Source organism: Pelophylax lessonae (genome assembly GCF_965119305.1).
Source record: "Pelophylax lessonae genome assembly, chromosome: 4".
Lineage (NCBI taxonomy): Eukaryota > Metazoa > Chordata > Amphibia > Anura > Ranidae > Pelophylax > Pelophylax lessonae.
Window position 1 is genome coordinate 156,015,633 of NC_138771.1, and position 26,432 is coordinate 156,042,064.

The following is a 26,432-nucleotide window of genomic DNA, read 5'->3' on the forward strand; positions in this document are numbered from 1 at the left end:
AGGAGGAAAGAAGAACACAGGATTTCTACTAAGGAGAAGGATCATAAACACAAAGGCTTGTGTCTCTCAAGGAACATCAAGAAAGGATTTTTGTACTCCCTATAAAAACACTATTTTCTCTCGTCTGTTGAAGGTCACAAGAAGTCATTAACTGAACAAAGACATGCTGGTAGGCCAATTGGATCCTGTATAAAAATTGGCTCTACTATGTATGTATGAATGTGAGTCAGGGACCTTAGATTGTATGCTCCTTGAGGGTAGGGACTGATGTGAATGTGCAATGTATATGTAAAGCGCTGCATAAATTTACAGCGCTATACAAGAACCTGAAATAATAATTAACTGTCAAGAACATCCAAAAGCAGTACACCAGAGCCAGAAAACACTGACTGGCCCACTAAACAAAAACTGGGGACTGACTACAGTTTAAAGAGCCACCTGAAGAACCTTACCCCTGAACCTCCACCTGAAAAAACGTAGGAGAACATTTGAACAGAAGAGCAGGTGGCAGTCAAGCAAACATGGGAAATAGTAGTGGCCTGATGCTGAAGAGCCCAAGAGACACTCAAAGAACTGATGTGCGCCTGGACAGGAAAGGGTGGAACTTGATTCTTGAGATCATAAGCTCGGGTAATGATCTGTCTATATCAGGTAAAATGAAAAGCAACTCGGCCTCTATAAAGTCACAGATTCCTGCATCCATACAATCTAGGGATCTCCCCCTCTATGTCTTTGCATTCTGTCAGTGCAGAAAAACAGGGGAAAAGGAAATAGGATAAAAAAGGTGTAGATCAGGGTATTCCAACCCTGTGGAGCCACCAGTGTTTCTGCCAAACGATCCCTCTACCAGTGTGTTATTGCACGTGGAAGCCAGAAATCCACTTCCAGCAACCCTCGCCTGTGATACAGAACCTGTAACACATAATCCCCAGGGTGACGGCACTACCTGTTAACTTCATGTACAAGGGATATAGTTGTTTAATATACTGCCATCTTGTGGTCATTTCGGTTACTGCATCTTTTTCAGTGTTCCCTCCTATTCTATGATGTATTTCCCCTTCCTGTTTAGTTAGTGTGGAGGAGAAAATAAAGTACGGAGTGCAGAACCACGTCGTGTCTGTGGAGTTTATCACTACCAGCTAAGTAAATCAGCCCCCGTTAATTGTTCACATGTCCACATGCAGAGGTAATGAGTCAGGCAACTCCAGGACTAGAGTCCAGAGTTTGGGAGCATGGAAACTCTGGCTTAAGATGTATCTAGATTCTAGAATAAGACCAAGATATTTCAAGTAAATCTGTTCTAGTGCTGACTTAAAAGATTTGGGACCCAGCCCAACCTATGCAGGGTCTGGATGGCTGATGCCACCTTGTCCATCAGTACCATTGCCAACTATTCCCTCAGCAGACATCTAAACTCACAATAGAAATGCCCTTTGGAGTGGAACAAAGTTAGCACAAGAGCCAGTACATTGACTAACACCCAAAGTGCATAAAAATGGTCGAATAAACCGATCATGCGGAATTTCTCAACTGGAAGACATTTAGAGCATTGAAAGCCAAGAAGGGGCATATTCCCCCCTTTGGCCTGGAGTTGGGAGTGAAGTTCCTTCATTCGGGATCTGCTAACAAAAGCAGCAATAAAATTGGGAAGGGGGCTCTGAGAAAAACTGGCTTATAGCCCCTGGAAACAACTTCCCACAGCCAAGATGAGAAAGAAGACCTTCAATAGCCCACATCCATGATAATTCAAGGCAGGGGCTCTAAATGCTCAATTAGGAGAATGACTACTGTAGTAATCATCTCTCTTCTAATGCTCTTATTTCAGTCAGGTAGCACCTGACAAGCTACACTGGTCACAGCTAGAACAGGTTGCACTGCCTGAGAGTCAGAACAAAAAATTTTAGAAAAGGGAAAAATCACTGCTCTAAGGGGTCAAGACAGACACACCCTCAAGAGATGGTTAAAGATTTGTTAAAAAAAAAAATGGGATAAAGCCAGATTCACCAAGGGGAGGGGGGGTTGGAATCTGAATACCCGTGTCCCTCAATGTGAGCGAGCGTGGAAAAAAAAATGAGGGCACATGTGACACTCCACTTATTAGGCGATGTCCGCACACTGTCCTCCAGCATCCACCCCTTCCATGGTAAAACAATCTACTCAAAGAGCTAGTCTTTAGAGACAAGTTCTAAAGGCAATGCCAACAGCTTGGGAAACAGAACACATGCCATGTATAACCTATTTTCAGAATAGAGTTGGAAGTGCCATAAGTGGTAGTGCCAAGCATAACCGTGCCAAGCATAACCCTCCCAGCTAGACAAGCTTCAATTTTTACAGAAAGCCATGAGCCACAAAGGAAGTTAGGCAGGATTTATGCACCCCGTTAAGTACTCCAAGAAAAGGATTTTCAGGTAAACCAAAAGCTAATTTTCTTTATTATACGTCATAGGACAGAGAGCATCTTTATATCCATTACAGTAGGATGTCCCATGGCACTGAATGAGGGGAGAGCAACAAGCCAATTGGTCCCAAAGAACTAAATAAAAAAAAAAAAAATAAAAAAAAACACAGGTTATAACCTCATGCACAACCCTGCAAAACACGCTGACCAAAAGGTGGCGTCCTCAACAGCACTAACATCCACTTGTTAACACTATGAACCAAACATCAGATAGAAGCTTTACAAACTTGAGCTGCTGTAGCATGATGTTGAACAGCCCAGGAAGCCTCAACACTCCTAGAAGGGAGAGCAGTCACTGAAAATGGTGGAACTTTGACCATTTAGGCCAAAAACTTAAGAAATAAGCTGGCAGATTCATCTGGAAATGGGTAGATATGGAAGCTACGCAACTCTTTCTTGGGCCTTCAGGAAGCTCAATGAAGGAATACGACTAACAATGTGCAGTCGTCAAATTCAGGTTAACACCTAATAGTGCAAACAGCATTGTCCGTCAACATTTGAGACAGAAATAAGGCAACAGTGTACTGGCTGAGGCTGTAGAACCACATTGTCCTGGTGGAGCATTAGAAAACAGTCCCTTACAGGAAAAATGCAGCCAATAATGAAACTCTGCGAGCCAAAGTAATAACCTCCTGTGTCAAAATGACTAAAGGAATGTCCCAGAATGGGTTCAAACAGATTCACCAGGTTTCTGCTCATTTTAGTATCTCCACTAGTAGGTTTCCGCTCTCATATGGCAATCCCAGTCCTTAAAGTGGTCATAAAACCAAAACCCAAAATGTATTGCATTGCAGCTTACCAATCTTTAGATCTGGTGGCTGCATCAGTTTTCTTTAGCTTTTGGGTTTAATACCACTTTAAGTCTTTGCCACACACCTACAGCTGCAATTGAGAGCTGTAAAGCTATCTCCCACCAGCGCAAATGAGGCTTTAAATAAGGCCTCCACACATTTGTCAAATGCCCCTTTAAAATACTACTGGATCTATTAAAAGGCATAATTTTTTTCCTTTGTGAACTCACTCTCCATGGGGTATTGCTGAGCTAACAAGCAGCTTGTCAGGGTGTGCAATGTTCGTGTACAAGGCATCCTTTTAAATGAGAATGTACAGAAAAGGCATTGAGGAGGTTGTTGTGGCTGCCACAATCCAAATCCTGTAACCTTTAGAGTAGGGGACTTGGGAAGTGGTAACTTCAAACTTAGTTTAGACAACTTCCGCGAGAAAACTCAAAGGCATTTTTGGTCTAAGATGAACCCTGACCTATGGGTTCTTCCAGAGTAGATTCCTCAAATGAGGAATTCTTCTGCATCCCCGTCTTCTGGAACAAACTCCTCTTCCCCTTCTTCACCCTCCACTGACCCCATTCTCTGGTAATAGGTAGGTGGGGGAACAGGGAAAACTCTCACTTATGATCAAGGTGGTCCAAGCTGGCAAGTATTCTGGAAAGCTGCTGCTGTATCGTAGCAACAGCAGATGAGAATTCCTCACAAAGGAACTGGGGGAAGGTGCCCCAGATGTAGCAGAGATATCATAGGTGAAGGGAATCCGAGCTGCATGAAACATACTGGATCACTAGAAAACATTATACAGGGGACTGCATCCAGGTTCCTCCCTACATGTAGTAGATGTTTAGGACACCCCACTCCCTCATTTCTGCCACCAATGAGACGTATGCTGCTGAAGTATATAGGGACCATTGCTGGAAACCAAGCTCCAAGTCAGCTGAGAGGGAACAGTGCCAGTAAGCACCAGTGCACTGGGTACCCCAGGAGATTTACTACAAAAATCTGCCAGTGCCCCCCAAAGGAAAGCTGTGTGGCATATTCAGATTTTCTGCAAGTCATAGTCCCACAAAGAAGGCCCTGCTGTGATCTGTAGTCCCATGAAAATCTGGTTTTCTGCGACCTGTAAAGCCACTGCTGCGACTTATAATCCCACAAAATTCCTTTTCCACCCATGGAGGGGTATTCACCAGAAGGAGGATACCAGAAGGTCCTACTCTAGGGATCCCAGGAATCTGCTGCAGGACCCCCTAGGGGTTACAATGTTCACGCATCATGGCAGTAATGCCACAAGGGCTTTTAGGGTCTTGACTCCTCAACTAGGATCACTGCCCTGGATATGTATAGCACCCAGCAGTCTGCAAGTCAATGTGAATAAATGCACACGGTCTCTTTCTGCAGAGTCTAGTGCCGACCAGCAACATTACAGGCCATCCCTGAGTCTCCAAACCGGGGTCTAGGTACTATTCCTCTAAGGGTAGATATGCTGAAGGAAAACGGATCCAGAAAAAGCCAGTCTCTTAATCCCTGAAGGAATTAAGAAGCCTGAAACTATGCAGAGACTGCAAAGACATCATCTAATTAAAAAAAAAAAAAAAAAATGAAGCATTGCCTAGCCGGGAGGGGTTATGCCTAGTAAGATTCACGATAAAAGAAACAAAAGCATGCTGGGAGTAGGAGGGAGTTATCTTGGTGTTGAATTCACCTGTAGGCGGAAGTATAACCTGAACGTTAATAACTTCCGATGTCCCTTAACAGAAAAGAGTTTTGTGGTTAAAGCATTAGGAGTTGATAACTGAATTTAATATTTTAGCCAATTAAATTACTATTATAATTATTCCATGCATTTTTTTTTTTAATTCAATGTTTTTAATATTGCCAGTATAACTACTTCAGCTCTCTTTATATTTTCTTCCCACAATTGCATAATACTAGAACTCAGAGCAGGAGCGACAACACTAAGCCAAACAAGTGCTGCATGTTTCAGGCCCAGGGGACTGGACACAGACCTCTATAAAAAGGGAGGGCACACAAGGTTGAAAATAGAAGCACCAGAATAGAAGGCTTTTAACTTTTGGTCATCAAAAACAGCAGGGTGGAATAAAATCAAAAAGGTTTTAATTAGGTATAAAATAGTTCATATGCTTATGTATACTAAACATTATTGTAATTTATTTTATCTATGATCAGTCATTACATGATTACCTCCTATTTGTAATTCAGGACACCCAAACCTTCTCATCTGCAGGTTGACCGACTCCATCTCACGAACCAAAGGTACCAGAATAGTTTCACTAATCCACTGAAATAGAAACACATGGAAACAGAGCTAAACATTTATTATCATAGAACCAATAAAAACATAAATGCACTCATTAGGCTGATAGGTCAACACACATTACGGAATTTCTCTGTCCAAGAATCCATATGTTCCAGCAGCTGTCGATTCATTGTAACTCTTGCCCAGATCTAATAAAAAGATAGAAGATAAAAAGTAAGTTTTTTTTTTACCTTGCTATAGGGGCACTCTTATACTATACTATAGATTGCTATTGGGGCACTCCCAAAAAAAAAAAAAAAAAAACACTTTTAAAGACTATGCAGGGAAGATCAGCGTCTGTACACAGAAGGTAGAGGCTGATAGAGACCAAGTACAGACCAAAAGTTTGGACACACCTCATTCAAAGAGTTTCCTTTATTTTCATGACTATGAAAATTGTAGAGTCACACTTCAAGAGGTAGTCACCTGGAGTGGTTTTCACTTTACAGGTGTGCCCGTCAGGTTTAATAAGTGTGATTTCTTGCCTTATAAATGGGGTTGGGACCATCAGTTGTGTTGTGCACAAGTCAGGTGGATACACAGTTGATAGTCCTACTGAATAGACTGTTAGAATTTGTATTATGGCAAGAAAAAAGCAGCTAAGTACAGGAAAACGAGTGGCCATCATTACTTTAAGAAATGAAGGTCAGTCAGTCTGAAAAATTGGGAAAACTTTGAAAGAGTCCCCAAGTGCAGTCACAAAAACCATCAAGCGCTACAAAGAAACTGGCTCACATGCGGACCGCCCCAGGAAAGTTAGACCAAGAGTCACCTCTGCTGCGGAGGATAAGTTCACCTGGGTCACCAGCCTCAGAAATCGCAGGTTAACAGCAGCTCAGATTAGAGACCAGGTCAATGGCACACGGAGTTCTAGCAGCAGACATCTCTAGAACTGTTAACCACTTGCCGACCGCCGCAAGCATATATATACTGGGCAAGCATATATATATATATATATATATATATATATATATATATATATATATATATATATATATATATATATACACACACATACACGGTCAGCCCCGTGCAGGCAAAGTGACGTACCGGTACGCGCTCCCGTCCCCCGCTCGTTCACGGACACCTCCGCGTGAGTGACCGGCGGACCCGATGTCCACCGGTCACTCGCGATCCTCAGTTACAGAGGGAGAAAGTCATTCTCCCTTGTTTAACAGCAGAGTTCAAACGGTCCTGCTATGTATGACCGTTGATCTCTGCTGTTACATGAACAGCCACATCCCTGCACAGTTAGATAGAAACATGCCCCTAGGGACACACTTAACCCTCCTTCTCTAATAAAGTTAACCCCTTCCCTGCCAGTGTCATTTTTACAGTAACAGTGCATATGTATTGCACTGATTACTGTAGTAATGTCACTGGTAACCCCAAAAGTGTAAAAAATGTCAGTCAAGGGTCCGATCTGTCCGCCGCAATGTCGCAGTCCCGAAAAAAAAACACACACACACCAAAAATCTTTCCCGTAGTTAGTAAAACGCAATAACTTTTGCGCAAACCAATCAAAATACGCTTAATGCGATTTTTTTTAACAAACATATGTAGCAGAAAACAAATTGGGGGGGGGGGATTTCATATTCATATAAAAAAAAAAAAAAATTGAAAAATATTGTTATTTTTTCAAAATTTACGCTCTTTGTTTACGCAGAGTGAAGGCAAAAGGGCCAACAAGTGCTAAGCATCTCTGGGAACTCCTTCAAGACTGTTGGAAGACCATTTCAGGTGACTACAATTGGCATAGTCATGAAAATAAAGAAAACTCTTTTAATGAGAAGGTGTGTCCAAACTTTTGGTCTGTACTGTACACATACATTATATATACACACACACACCTGTCACAATATAAATGAACCCCCTATAGTAGTGATTATCTGCTCTTTGTACTATAAAGGGCCAATTTTAGTTTTTTTTTTTTTTTTTTAAAACCCATTATTATAGGGGATAAAAAAAAAAAAAAAAAAAAAAAAGCATGCTGCTTCTACTAAACGTCTTCGACCTGGTTCAAACCTATGAGTTTTTTGGCGTTTTGCAGAAAATGCACTACAGTTCATTTAACATGGTTTCCCCATTTGGACACGTTTACATTTATGCTTTCAGCTGCTGAGTATTTGGAAAGGCTCAAGGACTTTTTTCAATGTAAAAAAAAGTGTGTTTTTTTGCTTTTCTGGTTCCATTGACTTCTGCCTTACAACAAACTGGCAAAAAACAAGCATAAAAAAAAAAAAAAAAAAAAAAAAAAAAAAAAAAAAAATGCAAAACCCAAATTGCAGAAAAATCGCATGCGCAAAACGTACAACAAAAAGCACAATAGAAACGGATCAAAACCAAAAAACCTATGCTGGCCATATACACGTATCGATTTTCTGACAACATTCATATGAAAATATTTTGTACATTTGCTGAATGAAAGAATCTCGTTTGAAAATTTCACTTGCTTTTAACATTCAATTTTAAAATATACTTTCTGAACGAAAACCACATACACCGTCAGAAAATTCCTTTGATCAAGAAAATTTCAACTCTGCGCCTTCTAATTTTCCTGTCACTGGTTGAAAACAAACGTTGATTTGACCCCACTAACGATTAGAAAGTCGAACGAATGTTAGTAAAATTAAAATGTATTTTTTATTTGAAGGAAGACATTGTTTTTGTATGGCAAGCATAAGTGACAGCAGGCGCAGGTAGCTTTTATTAAGCCACCTACCTATGACAAAGGAAGTCCGTCATACATATTATAATACAGTTCCATCTGAAAATCTGCAAAACAGTCTAATTTGTTTGTTGTTTAAATAATAAAAAATTGATCTCTGAGTGATATTTACCAGATTCAACCTCTAACAGTATATACAGTATCTCTAGTGTGTTAGTCTCAGAGTAGATTAGAGATTTTGCTCCCTAACCATATAATTGGTTATTTATATTTACCATTGCATATAGATATTCAAGAGAAAAAAAAAAAAACGGAATTTTTGTAAAATCCCTTTCTCTGAGTCCTCCGACAGTCGCCGCCTCTTCATATTCGTCACATATGGGGTATTAGACTTTGCTCCGAAGGAGTAGCTAGGCAACAGAATATGTTAACAATAAAGCTTTAACATATCCCACCCTCAAGGGGTGGTCCCCTCAGTCAATACCCTCCTACTTCCTGCAACCATATCTCAGTTTTAGTGGAATAGCAGTAGAGTATACATTCAAACCCCAAAAGAGGGGGGCGGGGGCGGCGACTGTCGGAGGACTCAGAGAAAGGAATTTTACAGGTAAGATTTTACAAAAATTCCGTTTTCTCTTACGTCCTCCGACAGTCGCCGCCTCTTCATATTCGTCACATATGGGGACGTCCCAAAGCAGTGCAAACATGAGGGGTGGGAAACGCATCCGCGCCGAAAGGCAACGCAGTCTCCACATCAAAGAAAGGAACCTTACCAAAGGAAGGAAACCAGCTGGGCAACAGCAAAAATAAGTGCTCAACAGGAGCAACAACCCAGGAAAAGACAAAAAACCAGGGGATACAAAACTTATCCCAACAGCCAGGAGTCCCCAACAAGGGACCCTAGGGAACAGCCGCACTAAGAACCTTGCGGCCAAAGGAAGCATCCGCCGATGCCTGAACATCTACTTTGTAGAATTTTGTGAAAGTGTGTACGGTCGACCAAGTCGCCGCCTTACACACCTGGGCTACAGAAGCCCCATGACGACAGGCCCAAGACGTACTCAGAGATCTAGTAGAGTGCGCCTTCACAGGCACAGGGGGAACCTTCCCCTGCAAGGCATAGGCCTGTTCAATGGTCTGCCTGATCCATTTGGCAATGGTAGAGGCGGAAGCCGTCATGCCCTTCCGAGGACCCTCTGGAAGAACAAACAAGGAGTCCGTCTTTCGAAAAGACTCAGTCGATTTAAGGTAAACCCTAATCGCCCGAACAACATCCAGAGAATGCAATCTCACCTCCTTTGGATGTTTAGGCTTCGTGCACAACGAAGGCAAAACAATATCCTCGTTAAGATGGAATTCCGAAACTCGTTTCGGCAGAAAAGAAGGATTAGGTCGCAAGACCACCTTATCCAAATGAACAACCAGGTACGGAGACTTGCAGGACAAAGCCGCCAGTTCCGACACTCTGCGAGCCGAAGTGATCGCCACCAAAAAGGCGACCTTTTTGGACAACATAGACAACGAGATCTCCCTGATCTGTTCAAAAGGAGCACGTTGTAACACAGATAGGACTAGATTCAAGTCCCAAGGGGGCAAAGGATCCCTCCTAGGAGGAACCAGATGCCGCACACCCTGAATAAAAGTGCCAACCAAGGAGTTGGAAGCCACGGGACGTTGAAACAGAACGGCCAGCGCAGACACCTGACCCTTTATCGTAGCCAGCGCCAAACGCTGATCGACACCCGTCTGAAGGAAAGACAGCACACGGGAAACCGAGTACGTGCGGGGTGAAAACCCCCTGGACTCACACCAGGCAAAATAGGCCTTCCAAGTACGGTAATAAACCTTTCCCGAGGAAGACTTCCTCGCGTTGATCAAGGTATGAACAACCTCTGGAGAGAGACCCTTCTCCTTCAGGACCTCGGTCTCAACAGCCAGGCCGTCAAAGCCAGCGACTGTAAAGCAGGATGGTAAATCGGTCCTTGAGACAGTAGATCGTCCCGAAGAGGCAGACGCCAGGGGGCGTCGACCGCCAGATTCACGAGGTCTGCGTACCAGGACCGGCGAGGCCAGTCCGGTGCCACAAGAATCACCGTGCTGCGTTCCGAGTGTAACCTGCGAAGGAACCGGGACAGCAACTGAATCGGTGGAAACGCGTACATCAGCCTGTACTGATGCCACGGGGCCACTAACGCGTCCGACGCGTCTGCCCGAGGGTCGCGCGTCCTTGCCACGAACCTCTTTACCTTGTAGTTGAGGCGAGACGCGAACAGGTCCACATCTGGAAGACCCCACTTCGCGCACAACATCTGGAAGACAGCCGGATGGAGAGACCATTTCCCCTGATCCAGGGTCTGGCGACTCAGATAGTCCGCCTGCCAGTTCTCCACTCCCGGAATGTGAACCGCCGTTATCGCCGGGACATGAGTCTCGGCCCAAGACAGAATGTCGGCCACTTCTCGAGCCGCTCGGGCACTCCTGGTGCCCCCTTGGTGGTTGATGTAGGCCACCGCCGTGGCATTGTCCGTCTGCACCCGAACCGGGCAGCCCTGCAGCCGGTCCGTCCAGCGATGAAGACAGAGCCTTATCGCACGCAATTCCAGAATGTTGATCGGGAGGGAAGACTCCCCCTCCGACCAGGTCCCCTGGGCGGACAGAACGCCCAGAACACCACCCCAGCCCGACAGGCTGGCATCCGTGGTGATTATCGTCCACGAGATCGGACGAAACGACTTGCCCCCGGACACCAACGGGGACTGGAGCCACCACAGAAGGTTTTCCCTGGTGCGATGACTCAACGAGATTTGAAGATCCAGAGATTGAGGTCGCCCGTCCCACTTGGACAAGATCTCCGCCTGGAGACCCCGCGTGTGAAACTGCGCGAAAGGAATCGCCTCGAAAGCCGAGACCATCAATCCCAGACATCTCATACACGTCCGCAGAGACGAGTTCGGAACGTCCCTGAGGGACCTGACTTCCTCCTGAAGAGTCCTGAGTTTGTCTTCCGGCAGGAAGACCTTCGCCTGCACCGAGTCCAGTATCATTCCCAGATAGGGAAGACGAACCGACGGACTCAGTGTCGACTTTGGAACATTTATCGTCCAACCGAACTCCTGCAGAGTTTGCATCGTGACAGACAGGTCCTTCTCCAGACCCTGACTGGTCGCAGACCGAATCAGAATGTCGTCCAGATACCCCAGGACAGAAATGCCCTGGGCCCTCAATAATGCCAGAACCGGTGCAAGCACCTTGGTGAAGACCCGCGGAGCCGAGGCGAGCCCAAAGGGCAACGCCACGAACTGGTAGTGATCCTCCGCAATGGCAAATCGAAGGTATCTCTGATGACCCTCGAATATGGGGATGTGAAGATACGCATCCTTCAAATCGATGGAGGCCATGAATTCCCCCGGAACCAGGGCAGCCACCACCGAGCGCAGGGATTCCATGCGGAACTTGCGAACCCGCACAGAGCGGTTCAGAGCTTTCAAGTCCAGAATTGGACGAACCTTGCCCTCCTTTCTGGGCACGGTGAACAGATTGGAATAAAACCCCCGAAATCTGTCCCGATGAGGCACCGGAACCACCACTCCCTGAGCCCTCAGGTCCCGCACCGCCAGGTGCAGATCCCGCAGGCGCTCTGGGGATAGTTGTAGATTTGAGGGAAAAAATCTGCTCTCTGGCCGAGAGAGAAACTCGATCTTGTAACCAGATCGAACGATTTCCAGAACCCATCTGTCCCGCACACGGGCCAACCAGGGCTGAAGAAAACCGAGCAAGCGTCCCCCCACCCCAAAACTGGGTGAGGGCGCCCCTTCAGGCCGAACTGTTATGGGCCGCAGGTCCGGATTGGCCGGACTTCTGTTTCCCAGACCAGGGTTTCTTCTGAGAGCCCTGGCCTTTGAACGGTTTGCCCTTGTAGTGCGGCCGAAAGGCACGAAAGGACCCCTGAGGGGGCCGAAAATTCGCATGCTTCTTCCCAGAAGCCCCCTTAGCCTTGGGGAAATGGGGCAAGAGAGTGCTCTTACCCCCGGTGATCCCCTTAATCAACACATCCAGGGACTCCCCAAAAAGGCGAGACCCATCATAAGGCAGATTGGCTAAGGTTTTACGTGAAGATTGGTCCACCGACCAACATTTCAACCAAACCAGGCGGCGAGACAACACCGCCACGCTGTGCACACGTGCAGCCAACGGAATCAGGTCCAGGTCCGCATCACACAGATACATGACACCCTGGTGGATCTGATCCACCATGTCCAGGGTCGCCGCCGAGGCCGAATCGGCCACTAGGACGCGCCTAAGCATCTGCGTCCAACTTGCGATCGCCTGGGCCGCCATGAGAGAAGCAAATAGAGCCTTAAGCATAGAACCCGTAACAGAATAAGTATGACGGGCAAGAGACTCCAGTCTCCTATCCGTGGCATCACGGAAAACAGGGGATCCCTCTGCAGGAATCGCAGTGGCTTTGTTCAAAACCGCAATTGCATGATCCACTGGTGGAGGCACACACCACCGTTCATCAGTGGCAGGGGAGAAAGGATAACGCAGCTTGAATTTACTTGGTACCGCAAAAGGTTTGCGCAGATCGCGCCATTGATCCTTTACAGCGCGCTGAAAATCAGCATTGCAGGGAAAAACCTGCGGCGTCCTGCGTTTTCTCTGCGTCCCATAAGCCGCCAAGGCAGCGGGGGGACACACTTCGTCCTGCAAACGTAGCGTCTGCTTAATGGAAGCAATCAACTCATCCATGATTGCAAGCTCTTCAGGCGAGCCAGGGGGAGAATTATCAACCCCCTCAACCTCAGCCTCTCCCACTAGATCAAGAGAGGAGCGGGACCCCGATAGGGGGGTCCCTGCCAGAACAGCCCCATCACCTTCACCCTCAGAATCGGAGGACAGAGTAACTCTGGGCCGTTTAGTAGATTGAGCAGCCACCAGCATTTGCACCTGGGCAGCAAGGCCAGCCACAATAGTGGCTAAATCCCCCCCTGGGGGGGAAACAGCGGTCCCCTGGCTTTCCACCAATACTGTGGGAAACTTGCCCTCCTGAGAATCCATTGCCCCTGTACGCCAGACAACCAAGGGTTAACTGCCCCCTTTCAGCAAGCGCGGTAAGCGCAGCCCACCGCACACACTCAGGCACAATGAGACCCCCACAGGGAATATACAGACTGAATACAGGCAATGGACAACAGGAATAGAAGGATAAAACCTGAGGAGACCCCGCTGCTGCTGCTGCCTCGACCGGTGTTCCAGGAAAAAGGAAGTGATGCTGCCAGGGCGCTCTATGTAAGCCTATGGAGGCTACAAGAAAATGGCCGCCGTGCATGTAAACCATGCGGCCGGAGCGGGCGCCGGTAAAATGGCGCCGTTTGGCGCCGAAACCGCCGCTCCACAGTGCATAAAAACACACACAATTTCATCCCATTATATGGATACATGTTAGATCGCCGCAGCGATCGCTGTATATGCCCCAACATGCCATTAAAAACATGCCCCACAGCACACAGCTTCCCACACTGCCCAGCCTGACACACACAGTGTCATACAGCTCCCCCCCCCCCCCTTGCAGCCCACAGCATGCAGCCGAGAGATAGGGAGACAAGCAGTGTGATTTAAAGGCAGGTTACACAGTCCCAGACTGAGACCCCCCCCAGACAGACAGGTCCCCACAGACACACTTACCTCATATGGCGTGGGGAACCCGCACAGGCGAACAAGCCGCTGCACATGAGGCAGGGAGAGTCGCAATTCAAGACGCACACAATGGCGGTTAAGAAACCGCACAGCGTCCGGTGAGGTAGCCACCTCACCAAACATCCCTGCACCGAACAGGGATGGGTCGTTCACCGTGCCAGGAGCGTTACCTGGCTGAACGCTCGATGGCAGACTGGGAAGCCACTGACCCACGACCTGCGATCAGGGGGATCAGCCCGAGACCCAGTCCGCATGATCCTCTTCGTCCGAAGAACTAACTAATGCTGACAAAAACAACAGCTAAGTAAAGGTAGAGAAAAAACTCAAATAAAATATTAAAAAGAAGAAAGAGTCTGGGACAAAAAGTCCCAGCACAGAGAGAGCCAGCCACTCCTGACAAGCTAGACATTAAAACTGAGATATGGTTGCAGGAAGTAGGAGGGTATTGACTGAGGGGACCACCCCTTGAGGGTGGGATATGTTAAAGCTTTATTGTTAACATATTCTGTTGCCTAGCTACTCCTTCGGAGCAAAGTCTAATACCCCATATGTGACGAATATGAAGAGGCGGCGACTGTCGGAGGACGTAAGAGAAAATTGATTTTTTTTTAGGCTCCGTTCACATGTAGGCGTTTTTGGGGAGTTTTTATGCTCTAGGATCAGCTCTCAAAACGCCCAACAAGACAAATCCTATTTCAATGGCCCATGTTCACATCTGAGCGTTTTGATGCTGTATACAAAACGCCCAATGCTCAAAAAAGTACATGAGCTTCTTTTTGGGCAGATTACAGGCGTTTTCCATTGGTCTCTATTCAATCTAAAAACGCCTGCACAAAAATCGCGGTAAAAAACGCGCAAAAAAGCTACGCTCAGGTGTGAATGTAGCCTTAAGCTTTACATATTAAACTATACACCACACTTTAAGGTTATCTGATCAAAACAATAAATCAGCCAACTTATAGATTATGAAAATCGTTAGTTGCAGCCCTAAGGAACACTATCATCATTCAAATGTTAACAGAATGATCAAAAAAAGGAAATCAAGGCCGCAAAAATTCAAAATGACAGATTACGAACGATTTTAGGACAAACCCCCAAAAATGCTTTAAGTATATTAATAGTAAAAAAAAAAAAAAAAAAAAATCAGGTCTGAGCATGTAGGCCCTTTACAAAATAATCTAGAGAGGGTGACTGAGGAGTGGACAAAGAAAAGGCAAATTAAATACTCCTTTGTTTACACAGCTGTGTATACAAAGGAGCATGGGGGAGCTCATGTCCATAATGAGGATGGTTTTGACACAGCCCCAAATGATCCACAATGGCTCAAAAATTGACATGGTCCAGAAATATTTAGACAGAATAAAAAAGTGAATAAACTACCTGGACCAGATAGCATACACCTATGGATCCTTACAGAATTGAGCTCTGTCATTTCAAAGCCATTGTTTATACATTTTAGGGACTCCTTAATGACTGGAAAAGTACCACTGAATTTCCGTAAGACCAATGTGGTGCCTATATTTAAAAAAGGATCAAAGTCTTTACCAAGTAACTATAGACCTGTTAGTATAACTTCTATAGTTGGGAAGAAACTGTTGAGTTTGAATTTCTTTTTATAAAGCGGCACAAGTAAAACCTTGGACAGCGGATGGCTGTGGATGTGGTATACTTGCTTTTACAAAAGCATTTAACACAGTTCCCCACACAACTAATGTGTAAGGTAAAGTCTACAGGCTTGGAAAGATTACTTTATAAAATGGATTGAAAACTGGCTAAAAAAGACTGAATCCAGAGAGTGGTGGTCAAGGATTCATACTCAATGGTCTAAGGACGACGACATAATTTTGCCCCTGTAGAAATCATTAGTAAGACCTCATCTGGAATCTGGAATATGCAGTTCAGTTTTGGGCACCAGCTCATAAAGAGGGCCTCTAGGAACTGGAGAAAGTGCAGAAGGCCAACCAAACTGATAAGAGGCATGGAGGAGCTCAGCTATGAGGAAAGATTAGAGGAACGGAATTTATGCTCTCAAGAGATTAAGGGGGGGGGGGGGGGGGATATGATCAACATGTATAAAATCATAAGTGGTACATATAGTGAAATTGATATTGGTGTTGAGTTATTCACTTTAGGGTCATCACAGACAAGGCACTCTTTACGTCTAGAGCACCTATGTCCAAACTGTGGCCCTTCAGCTGTTCAGGAACTACAATTCTCATCATGCCTAGTTATGTCTGTGAATGTCAGAGATTTACACTGCCTTATGGGAATTGTAGTTCCTGAAAAGCTGGCGGGCCATAGTTTGGACACCCTTGGTCTAGAGCAGGGGTGGGAAACCTATGTCCCGGGGGCCGTATGCGGCCCTCAAAGTAATTTGGTCCGGCCCCCGTGCAGCTGAGTCTGTCTCTCAGCTGATCTGTCAGAACGGCGCCAATGCTTCCTGTATAGTTCCTGTATAGCTCTATAAAATGCACTCCGCCTGTGACCAATACAGGAAACATCGCCTCTTCCTCCAGCGCGGCGCCGCTGCTAGCCAGCATTTACTGCCAGCAGCACACACAGCAGTACCAGCCAGAGCCAGCAGTACCAGCCAGAGCCAGCAGTACCCACAGCAGAACCAGCAGTACCCAGAGCAGTACCAGCCAGAGCCAGTAGTACCCACAGCAGTACCAGCCAAAGTCAGCAGTACCTACAGCACAGTACCAGCCTGAATCAGCAATACCCACAGCAGTACCAGCCTGAGCCAGCAGCACCCACAGCATAGTACAAGCCAGCAGTACCAGCCTGAGCCAGCAGTACCCACAGCAATACCAGCCAGCTGTACCAGCCAACTATACCCACCAGCAGTTCTTTTCAAAACTTACCACCACAAAGTCGACTGCGCTCCAGACTGACCGACGCAAACCTGGAAAACCAGTTGCGAGTAGCCTCATCATCAATACCAGCTAACATCACACACCTCACCAAAGAGAAGCAGTTGCAACCATCACATTAGGGGTGAGTTAATTACATTTTTGACCAAATATAACAGGCACATTTTTAAGTTGATAAGTTTGTACGGCCCCCGAATGATTTTATAAATACCCAAATGGCCCTTGGCAGAAAAAAGGTTCCCCACCCCTGGTCTAGAGCATGAGTCTTCAAACTGTGGCCCTCCAGTCATTCAGGAACTACAATTCCCATCATGCCTAGTCATGGCTGTGAATGTCAGAGTTTTACAATGCCTCATGGGATGTGTAGTTCCGCAACAGCTGGAGGGCCGTAGTTTGAGGATCCCTGGTCTAGAGGAAAAGAGATTTCATCTCCAAATACTAGAAAGGTTTCTTCACAGCAAGAGCTGTAAAAAGGAGGAATAGACTCCCTCAAGATCTGATTCTGGCCAGCTCAGTAGATTGCTTTAAAAAAGGCCTGGAATATTTCCTAAAATGTACATAAAACTTGATACTAACATTTAGAAGTAAAAGTTATCCAGGGAATATATGATTTTTTTTCTCCTGCCTGAGCAAATTGGATCATTGTTTGCTGGGGTTTTTTTTTTGTCTTCCACCGGATCAACTGTGGGTATTGGATTGTGTAATAGGGATTGTACGATTTTCTTTTTTTCTCTTTCTTCCCCTTTTATTATTATTAGTTGAAATAGATAGGTTGAAAAAAGACGCAAGTCTAACTAACTATGTAATAAAAAATACCATATACAGTAGATTATTCACCTTAAATAACCACCTTTCTCAGGATCCTGTGTTGGCAAGTTAATGTAATAAATATTTAAACACAATTTCACAGATCATGTGACCATGTACAGTTGATTAATACTGTAATCACAAATTAAACACACTGCATTGGATAATTAGCAGACAAACGTTGCGGGGCATACGCATCCTACAGCTTGTATCTTAGCAATTCTTTATATACAGAGCAATCACCCAAAAGGATGCATTTAACTATAAAAATGTGTAATTAGTATAGATTTACTTCCCATTTGCTTTACTATACCTCTTCTGCTGCCTGCTTGGAACCAAGATCTGCTTCATCCTTGTTTGCAGAAGGAGCTTGAGATCGGCATGCCAACTGGTACTGGTACTTCCTCAGCGTGTGCGCATAATCACCCATAGAGCGGCTATAATTCCAAAATGTTGGGCTGTTCGAAGGACTATTAGACTCTGGGCTTCCTGTATTCATGTAACCATTTTATAATAGGAGAGTGAAAATGTATAAACAAAGTTTAATTCAAATGAATAGGAAAGTGAGAAAACAAAAATAGGTCTGACATTTTTTGCAAAATAAATTTAACAATCATTAAATGTGGTGGCTACATTCATTCTTTTTTAGCCCCCCCCCCCCCCCCCCCTTTCACTTGATGATCTGGCCAGCAACACACACCGATTTGTATTGGAGTGCCTAAAGTCTGGATGAAGGAGCAACAGAAAGCTGGATTGTCAGGCTGGTGGAGGGGTGTTAGATGTGCTAGCAGATTTAGACGCTGACAAATTGAAGCCATACTCAAGCTAATACTTCATAAGCAGTTGCAGCAAAGTTTTATTCCCTTTTGGGATAAAGTTTTTACATAAATAAAAGCTGACCATTGTAAGCACCCCTGGCAATGCCAATGGTTGGTTTCAACCCTGTAAAAGAAACAGGACAGCTTGCTCTGTTGGAGAAAATCGCTCCGGTCCTCCAAGGGCACAGAGTCAAGTGGGGGCTATCTTGCCCTCACCCAACTTCCTGCCCATCTGCACAGAGTATCGGATCGTTTCCCCTGCTACCGACCATTTTTATTTTAAAGCAGACCACACGCTGTTTAAAAATATACCAGGGTTATGGCAGCTATGTGTTGCCATAACTCTGGTATTTAACATCAAAGTACCGACGTAAATACACGGCGGGTGGCTCAGAAGAAGTGGTTAAACACTAAACGCGTGTCAACTAAACCCGCTCTTTATTTATATCATGAGACAGGTCTACTTGGTTGGTGGCAGACTGCAGGGTGAGTACATCAGACTGGGGGCTGGCTGGCTTCCATGCACCTCTTAATCCAGGGCTTGACAAATTTGCCTGAAATCTAGGAGCCAGCTAAAAAAGTTAGGAGCCAGTTTTTTTTTTTTTAAACTAAGTGCCGGTTCACACTGATGCGGCTGCGGCGATCGCATGTAATATCGGAGCGCACTGCTCCTTCATTACATGCGATCGGCTGTGCGGTGCGAGTTTAGCCATACACTTTGTATGGCTAAATTCGCACCGCACCAAAGACGCTCAGGACCCTTTTTTGCAGCCGCATCAGGATCGGATTGCACAGCGGTTCACATTTGTGCGATCCGATCCTGTGCGAACTGCAAGATCGCACTGCGATATGCAATCAAACTGGGGGTGTCATTAAGATTACATTGACACCCCCAGCGTATCGCATATGGCAGTGTGAACTGCCAGGGGCGCGCTTGCGATGCGGGAACACGCTGCGAATTCACAGCCTTCCCGCATCGCATAAGTGTGAACTGGGGCTTACAACCAAGCTTTATTTAATAAAACGGATACTAAATTTACACATAAAGACGACTAGAACCCCACTCTCCTCTATAGCGCCATTGGATGGAAACAGACTGTCTCTTTTCATCCGATGCCATCTGAACCGATCAACGGGGTGGATAGAAAATAGAACCACCATCCGTCTGTTTTTGGCGGACAGGATCAGATGGCGGCAGATTACCGCTCCATAGAGGAGAATGAAGGGTCCGATCAGGTCTGCCTGAAAAACTGACAGGCGGACTTGATCAGACAGCCCGTGTGAAAGGGGCCTTCGGCTGTGGCACGGCGATGAGGAAAAAAAAAAAAAAAAAAAAAAAAAAAAGTATATATATATATATATATATATATATATATATATATATATATATATATATATATATATATATATATATATATATATATATATATATATATATATATATATATATATATATATAAAAAATTTTAAGAATTGGAAAAAAAAAAAAAAAAAACACATTTTATTTTTTTTAATAATTAAAAAAAAAAGAAAAAATTATTATTTATTTTTTTTACATTTAAAAAATAAATAAATAATAATAACCACACTCCCTGTCCAGTTACCTTTAAGCAAAGGTAACTGGACAGAGAGATGAAGCCTTAAAAAACTTTCCTCTCATTTCCTCTTTGGAAGGAGATGGAAAGGCATTAAGAACATGCATTACTCCCAGCCACCACAAGAGGGCGCCAGTTCCCCTAGCCTTTCTCATCTCACAGAAGAAGGCCGAAAAGCCGGGGCCTCAATTTTTGGACAGCGCGGAAGTCTGTGCACTCGAGGAGAAGGTGGGGGGCTCAAAAGGGACAGGACACCCCCTGCAGGGCACCCCAGGCGCCAGGTCGCTAATTCTAGTCGCAAATGCGACCTGGCGCCCGGGTTTGTCGAGCCCTGTCTTAATCCTTTCAACTTTTAGTTTTTCTGATACAGGGATGGAGACGCTGAGCATTACCTGCTGGTGTCTCACTTAAGGTCCCACATAGCCAATATTTTTCATTAAACATAGGCTGCGTGTTACCAAATTGGCCAGTCTGAAGTGGTATACTTAAGGTGGTTGTAAACCTCAGACATGAAATATAAGTCACTTCTGACAAGTTTTGACACCAATAGAAAAAAGGTGACGGGGAGGGAGTTCCAGTAGATGAACAGCCTTAACTCTGTTCCTATGTGCTGGGGAGGTGGACCGTTCCTCCAATCAGCCGCAGTGTGACATTTGAGCTCTCTGCCTCCTTTTTTCTGAACTCCGACAAGCTTGATTCATTCTGGACTTTGAATGGATGTGGAGAAGATAAACAGGTACAACATTTTTTTTTTTAGTTTTGTCTCCATCACTTGAGGCCAGTCACGTCACCGGGTATAGAGTTTACAACTACTCTGTATCGGGCCACACACATTACATATACATACACACACACACACACACACACACACACACACACACACACACACACCTCAAAAAAAAATGTAAAGGAACACTTTTAATCAGAGTATAGCATCAAGTCAAACTCCTGGGGTATTTATCTGGGCTGGGCAGTTAAGTAGCAGAGGGGGTTATTAATCAGTTTCAGCTGCTTTGGGGTAATGAAATTAAGAGATGCACTAGATGGGCAACAATGAGACGACCTCCGAAACAGGAATGGTTTTACAGGTGGAGGCTACTGACTTTTTTTCCCTACTCTTCTTTTCTGACCTCTTTTCACTAGTTTTGCATTTGGATAGGGTCAGTGTCACTACCTGTAGCATGAGGCAATACCTGACCCTATAGAGGTTGCACAGGCATTCCAACTCTTCCAGGATGGCACATCAATATGTGCCTTTGCCAGAAGGTTTTATGAGCATGAAGGAGGAGATTCCAAGAGACAGGTAGTTACTCTAGGAGAGCTAGACAGGGGCGTAGAAGGGCCTTAACCCATCAGCAGGTCTGGTATCTGCTCCTTTGTGCAAGGAGGAACAGAATGAGCACTGCCAGAGCCCTACAAAATGACATCCAGCAGGTCACTGGTTTGAATGTCTCTGACCAAACAAGAAACAGACTTCATGAGGGTGGCCTGAGGGCCCAACCTCCTTTAGTGGGCCCTGTGCTCACTGCCTGGCACTGTGAAGCTCGACTGGTGTTTGCCCATTAACACCAGAATTTGCAGGTCCACCACTAGCACCCTGTGCTTTTCAGATGAGAGCAGGTTCACCCTGAGCACATGTGACAGACGTGAAGGTGTCTGGGAGAAGCCGTGAAGAACGTTCTACTGTCTAACATTGTTCAGCAAGACCGGTTTAGTGGTGGGTCAGTGATGGTCTGGGGAAGCATATCCATGGAGGTAAGCACAGGACTCTAGTCTAGACAATGGCACCCTGACTGCCATAAGGTATCAGGATAAAATCATTGGACCCATTGCCACATCCTACGCTGGTGCAATAGGTCCTGGGTTCCTCCTGGTGCACAACAACGACCAGCCTTAATGTGGTGAGAGTATGCAGCCAGTTCCTGTAGGATGAAGTAATTGATAGCATTGAACGGCCCCCACGCTTGCCTGACCTAAATCCAATAGAACACCTCTGGGACATGATGTTTTAGTCCATCCCACGCCACCAGGTTGCACCTCAGTCTGTTCAGGAGCTCAGTGATGCCCTGGTCCAGATCTGGGTGGAAATGCCGCAGGGCACCATCCGTCTCACAGCATGCCACAATGTAAGGCATGTATACAAACAGAGTTGCTGCAATGAAATTCAGGACTAGCCTGCTGCATCATTTTTTTTCGCTTTGATATTCACAGGGTCTTTGAGTTCAGCCCTCTGTATGTTGATCATTTTCATTTCCATCAAACTATGTGATATTCTTTCCTTGCTGACACATTACCCAGTCCATATCAGTATAGATATTCAGCATGAGATTTTTCTCCATTGATATCTGATGTGTTTTCAAAGTGTTCCTTTAATGTTTATGAGCAGTACATACATTTTCATTTAAACACACAATGCCTTGAAAAAGTATTCATACCCTTGAAATTTTCCACATTTTTGTCACATTACAACCAAAAACGTAAATGTATTGTATTGGGATTTTATGTAATAGACCAACACAAAGTGGCCCATATTTGTGAAGTGGAAGGGAAATGCTCTGGTCAGACAAGACCCAAAAATTGAACTGAGCCTAAAAGCAAAAAACATATGTGGTGGAAAACTAACCCTACACATCACCCTGAACACACCATCCCTGCCGTGAAACATGGTGGTGGCAGCATCATGTTGTGGGGATGCTTTTCTTTAGCAGGGACAGGGAAGCTGGTCAGAATTGATGGAAGATGGATGGAGCCAAATACAAGGCAGGACAACAGCCCTAAAAATACAGCCAGAGCTACAATGGAATGGTTTAGATCAAAAGCATAATCATGTGTTAGATTTAGGTCTGGACTTTGACAGGGCCATTCTAATTGAGAATCCGTGGCAAGACTTGAAAATTACTTTTCACAGGACGTTCTCCATTCAATGGGCAAAAATTTCACTCTAGATGTGCAAAGCTGTAAGAGACATACCCAAGAAGACTTTCAGCTGCAATTGCAACGAAATGTGGTTCTACAAACTAATGACTCGGGGGCTGAATCTAAATGCACGCCACGCTTTTCAGATATTTGTAAAAAACATCACATAAAATCCCAAATAAAAAACATTTACGTTTTTGGTTGCAACATGACAATGTGGGAAATATCAAGGGGTATGAATACGCTTTCAAGGGGAATATGTATATTTATAGTATTGACAGCACTTCACTTTTTTTAAAATTTTGTTTGTTACAGCCTTATTCCATAATGGATTCAATTCATTATTTTCCTCTAAATTATACAAACAATACCCCAAATTGACAACGTGAAAGAAGTTTGTTTGAAATCTTTGCAAATTTTTAAATGAAAAACAAAATCCCATGTACACAAGTCTTTATAGCATTTGCCATGACACTCAAAATTGAGCCGTTTCCTCGTGTTAAATTCAGTTGATTAGACATGATTTGGAAAAGGCACACACCTGTCTATTTAAAGTCCCACAGGTAACAGTGCATGTCATAGCACAAACCAAGCCATGAACTCCAGTGAATTGTCTGTAGACCTTTGAGACAGAATTGTATTGCAGGCACAGATCTGGGGAAGGGTACAAAAAAAAAAAAAAAAAAAAAAAAAAAACAGAGTTAGACTTACCGGTAACTCTGTTTCTAGGAGTCGTCCAGGACAGCACAGGAGATATAGGCTCCACCTCCGGAGACAGGAAACACAAAGGATCAGGTGAATAAAGGGGCGGACACCCACCATCTTCCCCAGTCTTTATTCGAGAACTCCCCGGACATGGCATCTGTAACAAGACAAAAAAACACTCGCCCATGGTTAAAAACAGCATTATAGGGAGGGAATCCCTGCTGTCCTGGACGACTCCTAGAAACAGAGTTACCGGTAAGTCTAACTCTGGTTTTTCTCCAGTCGTCTGTCCAGGACAGCACAGGAGAGATCAACGAGAACTTACCAGATTAGGGTGGGACTACCTTCCTTCCAAACGCTTGATCTTGCGCAGAGAGAAGGTCCAGTTTGTAGTGCTTGATGAATGTCGAGAAGCTAGACCAGGTGGCTGCTTTGCAAATTTGCTCTGGTGTCGCCCCAGCCCGCTCCGCCCAAGAAGCAGATAATGCCCTCAAGTGGGATAACAGAGAAAAAGGGCATTCCTTATCTAAACTTCTATAAGCTTCTACTAACGCCTGTTTAATCCACCTGGCTATAGTATTCTTTGAAGCCTGCTGCCCCTTGTTTTTCCCTGAATGCACTACAAATAAAGCATTGGATTTTCTAAAGCTCTTAGACCATTCTAGATAGCTTAACACACAAGCTCTGACATCTAAAAGATGAAACTCTGCTTCCTTTGGATTGGAAGGGGAGGAACAGAAGGATGGTAACACCATTTCTTGGGCCCTGTGGAACCTGGAAGCCACTTTAGGTAGGAATCCTGGATCTGTACGTACGACCAACCTGTCTTCAAAAACTTGAAGAAAAGGTTCCCTAACTGAAAGCGCCTGAAGCTCACTAATGCGCCTGGCTGTAGAAATTGCTACCAGAAAGGCTGTCTTAAGGGTGATATATTTTAACGACAGGTCTGCGTCCTGCGAAAGTTTTATCCAACCCTGTAGTACTATTGACAAGTCCCATTTAGGAAGAACCTTAAATGGAACTGGTCTAATTCTGGATAGTCCCTTGAAGAACCTCACCACCAAAGGTTCTAAAGCCAGGGATCTTTCCAGAAACACTGACAATGCCGCTACTTGCACTTTTAAAGTGCTAACGGCCAGTCCCTTGTCTGCACCTTCCAGCCATTCTTGAATTTCTGCAGGAATACCGACCTCCCTGTTATCGGTTTTTAGCCAAGAACAAAAAATTTTCCAATACTTAAAATAAATTGCCTGGGTGACCTTCTTTCTACTAGAAAGAATTGTGCGGATCACCTTATCTGAAAGTCCTTTTGACTTCAAAAGACTTTCTTCAGATACCAGGCTGCCAACTTCATTCTCTGAATCTTTGGCAGTTGTATCGGCCCCTGAGATAGCAGGTTTTCCCTCTGTGGTAACATGAGGGGGGGACCCACTGCTAGACGCCTCAGGGATGAAAACCAAGGCCTGTTTGGCCAAAACGGGGCTATCAGGATTAAGGTGGTATCCTCCTTGATGAACTTCCTTAACACGAGAGGAATCAATTTGAACGGGGGAAAAGCATAACTCAGCTGAGACGTCCATTCCTGAGCTAAGGCATCCAGCCCTATGCTCCTCCGCCTTTCTCTAGGGAAAAGTACCTTGGTACTTGGTTGTTCGTCCTGCTGGCGAACAGATCTATGTCTGGAACGCCCCATCTCTGGGTCACCAACTGGAAGACTTCCCTGTTTAGGGACCACTCTGCTTCCGATACCTGATGGCGACTTAGAAAGTTGGCCATCTCGTTGTCCACACCCCTTAGGTGGACTGCGGAAATAGAGATCAGGTTTACTTCTGCCCAGGAAAAAAGGTTCGCCGTCAGCTGCATCAGGGACGGGCACCGAGTCCCTCCCTGTTTGTTGACGTAAGCGACCGCCACCACGTTGTCCCATAGGACCTGTACATGGTGTCCGTTCAGGTCCTTGGAGAACACTCTTAGGGCTTCCCAGATTGCCCGTAGTTCTCTCCAATTGGCCGATTCCCGAGATTCCCTTCTGGACCATGCTCCCGCTGTGCCATCCTCGTTCCCCAATGGGCTCCCCAGCCCCAGGTACTGGCGTCCGTAGTTATTCGGACGGACACTGGGAAGGACCACTGAAGGCCCCCCCAGAGGTTTTCTTCTTTTCTCCACCACCAGAGCGATTGCTTGGCTTTTGGAGATAAACGGATGGTCTTGTCCAGGGATTGTTGTCTCCCGTCCCAAACTCTCAGGATGTTGGCTTGGAGACACCGAAAGTGGGCCCTTGCCCAAGGAACAGCTGGGATTGTTGCTGCGAGGAACCCTAGGCCTGACATAGCTGTCCTGATGGACAGTGCCATGTTGGATTGCAGGGCGGCTGCTGTAGCCTTTACCTTTTCCCCCTTTTCTAGAGTGAGAAAAACTTTCTGCTCTATTGAATTTATCCTGTACCCCAGATAGCACAATTCTTGCGTTGGGATCAGATTGGATTTCTCCTTGTTGATTAACCAACCCAGGTCCTCCAAGAACCGGGTGGCCACCCGCAAGTCCTCCTGTAACTGGGGAAAGGAATGGGCAAAAAATAAAAGGTCGTCCAGATACGGAATGACCGAGATTCCCCTTAGTCTTAAGGGAGCCAGTGCTTCTGCCAGGACTTTGGTGAAAATCCTGGGAGAAGAACTTAGTCCGAATGGCAGGGCTCTGAACTGCAGATGGCGAACAGCACTCCCCCATCTTATCGCTATTCTTAAAAGTTTTTGAGACTTCTTGTGAATAGGGATATGAAGATAGGCATCCCTT

General features: G+C 45.3%; 1 protein-coding gene across 1 annotated transcript in view; it reads right to left on the reverse strand.

The window, feature by feature from the left end:
- Nucleotides 1-26,432, reverse strand: part of TMEM209 (transmembrane protein 209) — a 79,432-nt gene that overhangs the window by 29,330 nt on the left and 23,670 nt on the right. The window contains exons 7-9 of the mRNA XM_082255134.1: nt 17,919-18,094; nt 5,638-5,709; nt 5,446-5,542 (exon numbers count right to left, since the gene is read on the reverse strand). Coding sequence (XP_082111260.1) covers nt 5,446-5,542; nt 5,638-5,709; nt 17,919-18,094 — 345 coding nt within the window. The remainder of the gene's footprint in view (nt 1-5,445; nt 5,543-5,637; nt 5,710-17,918; nt 18,095-26,432) is intronic.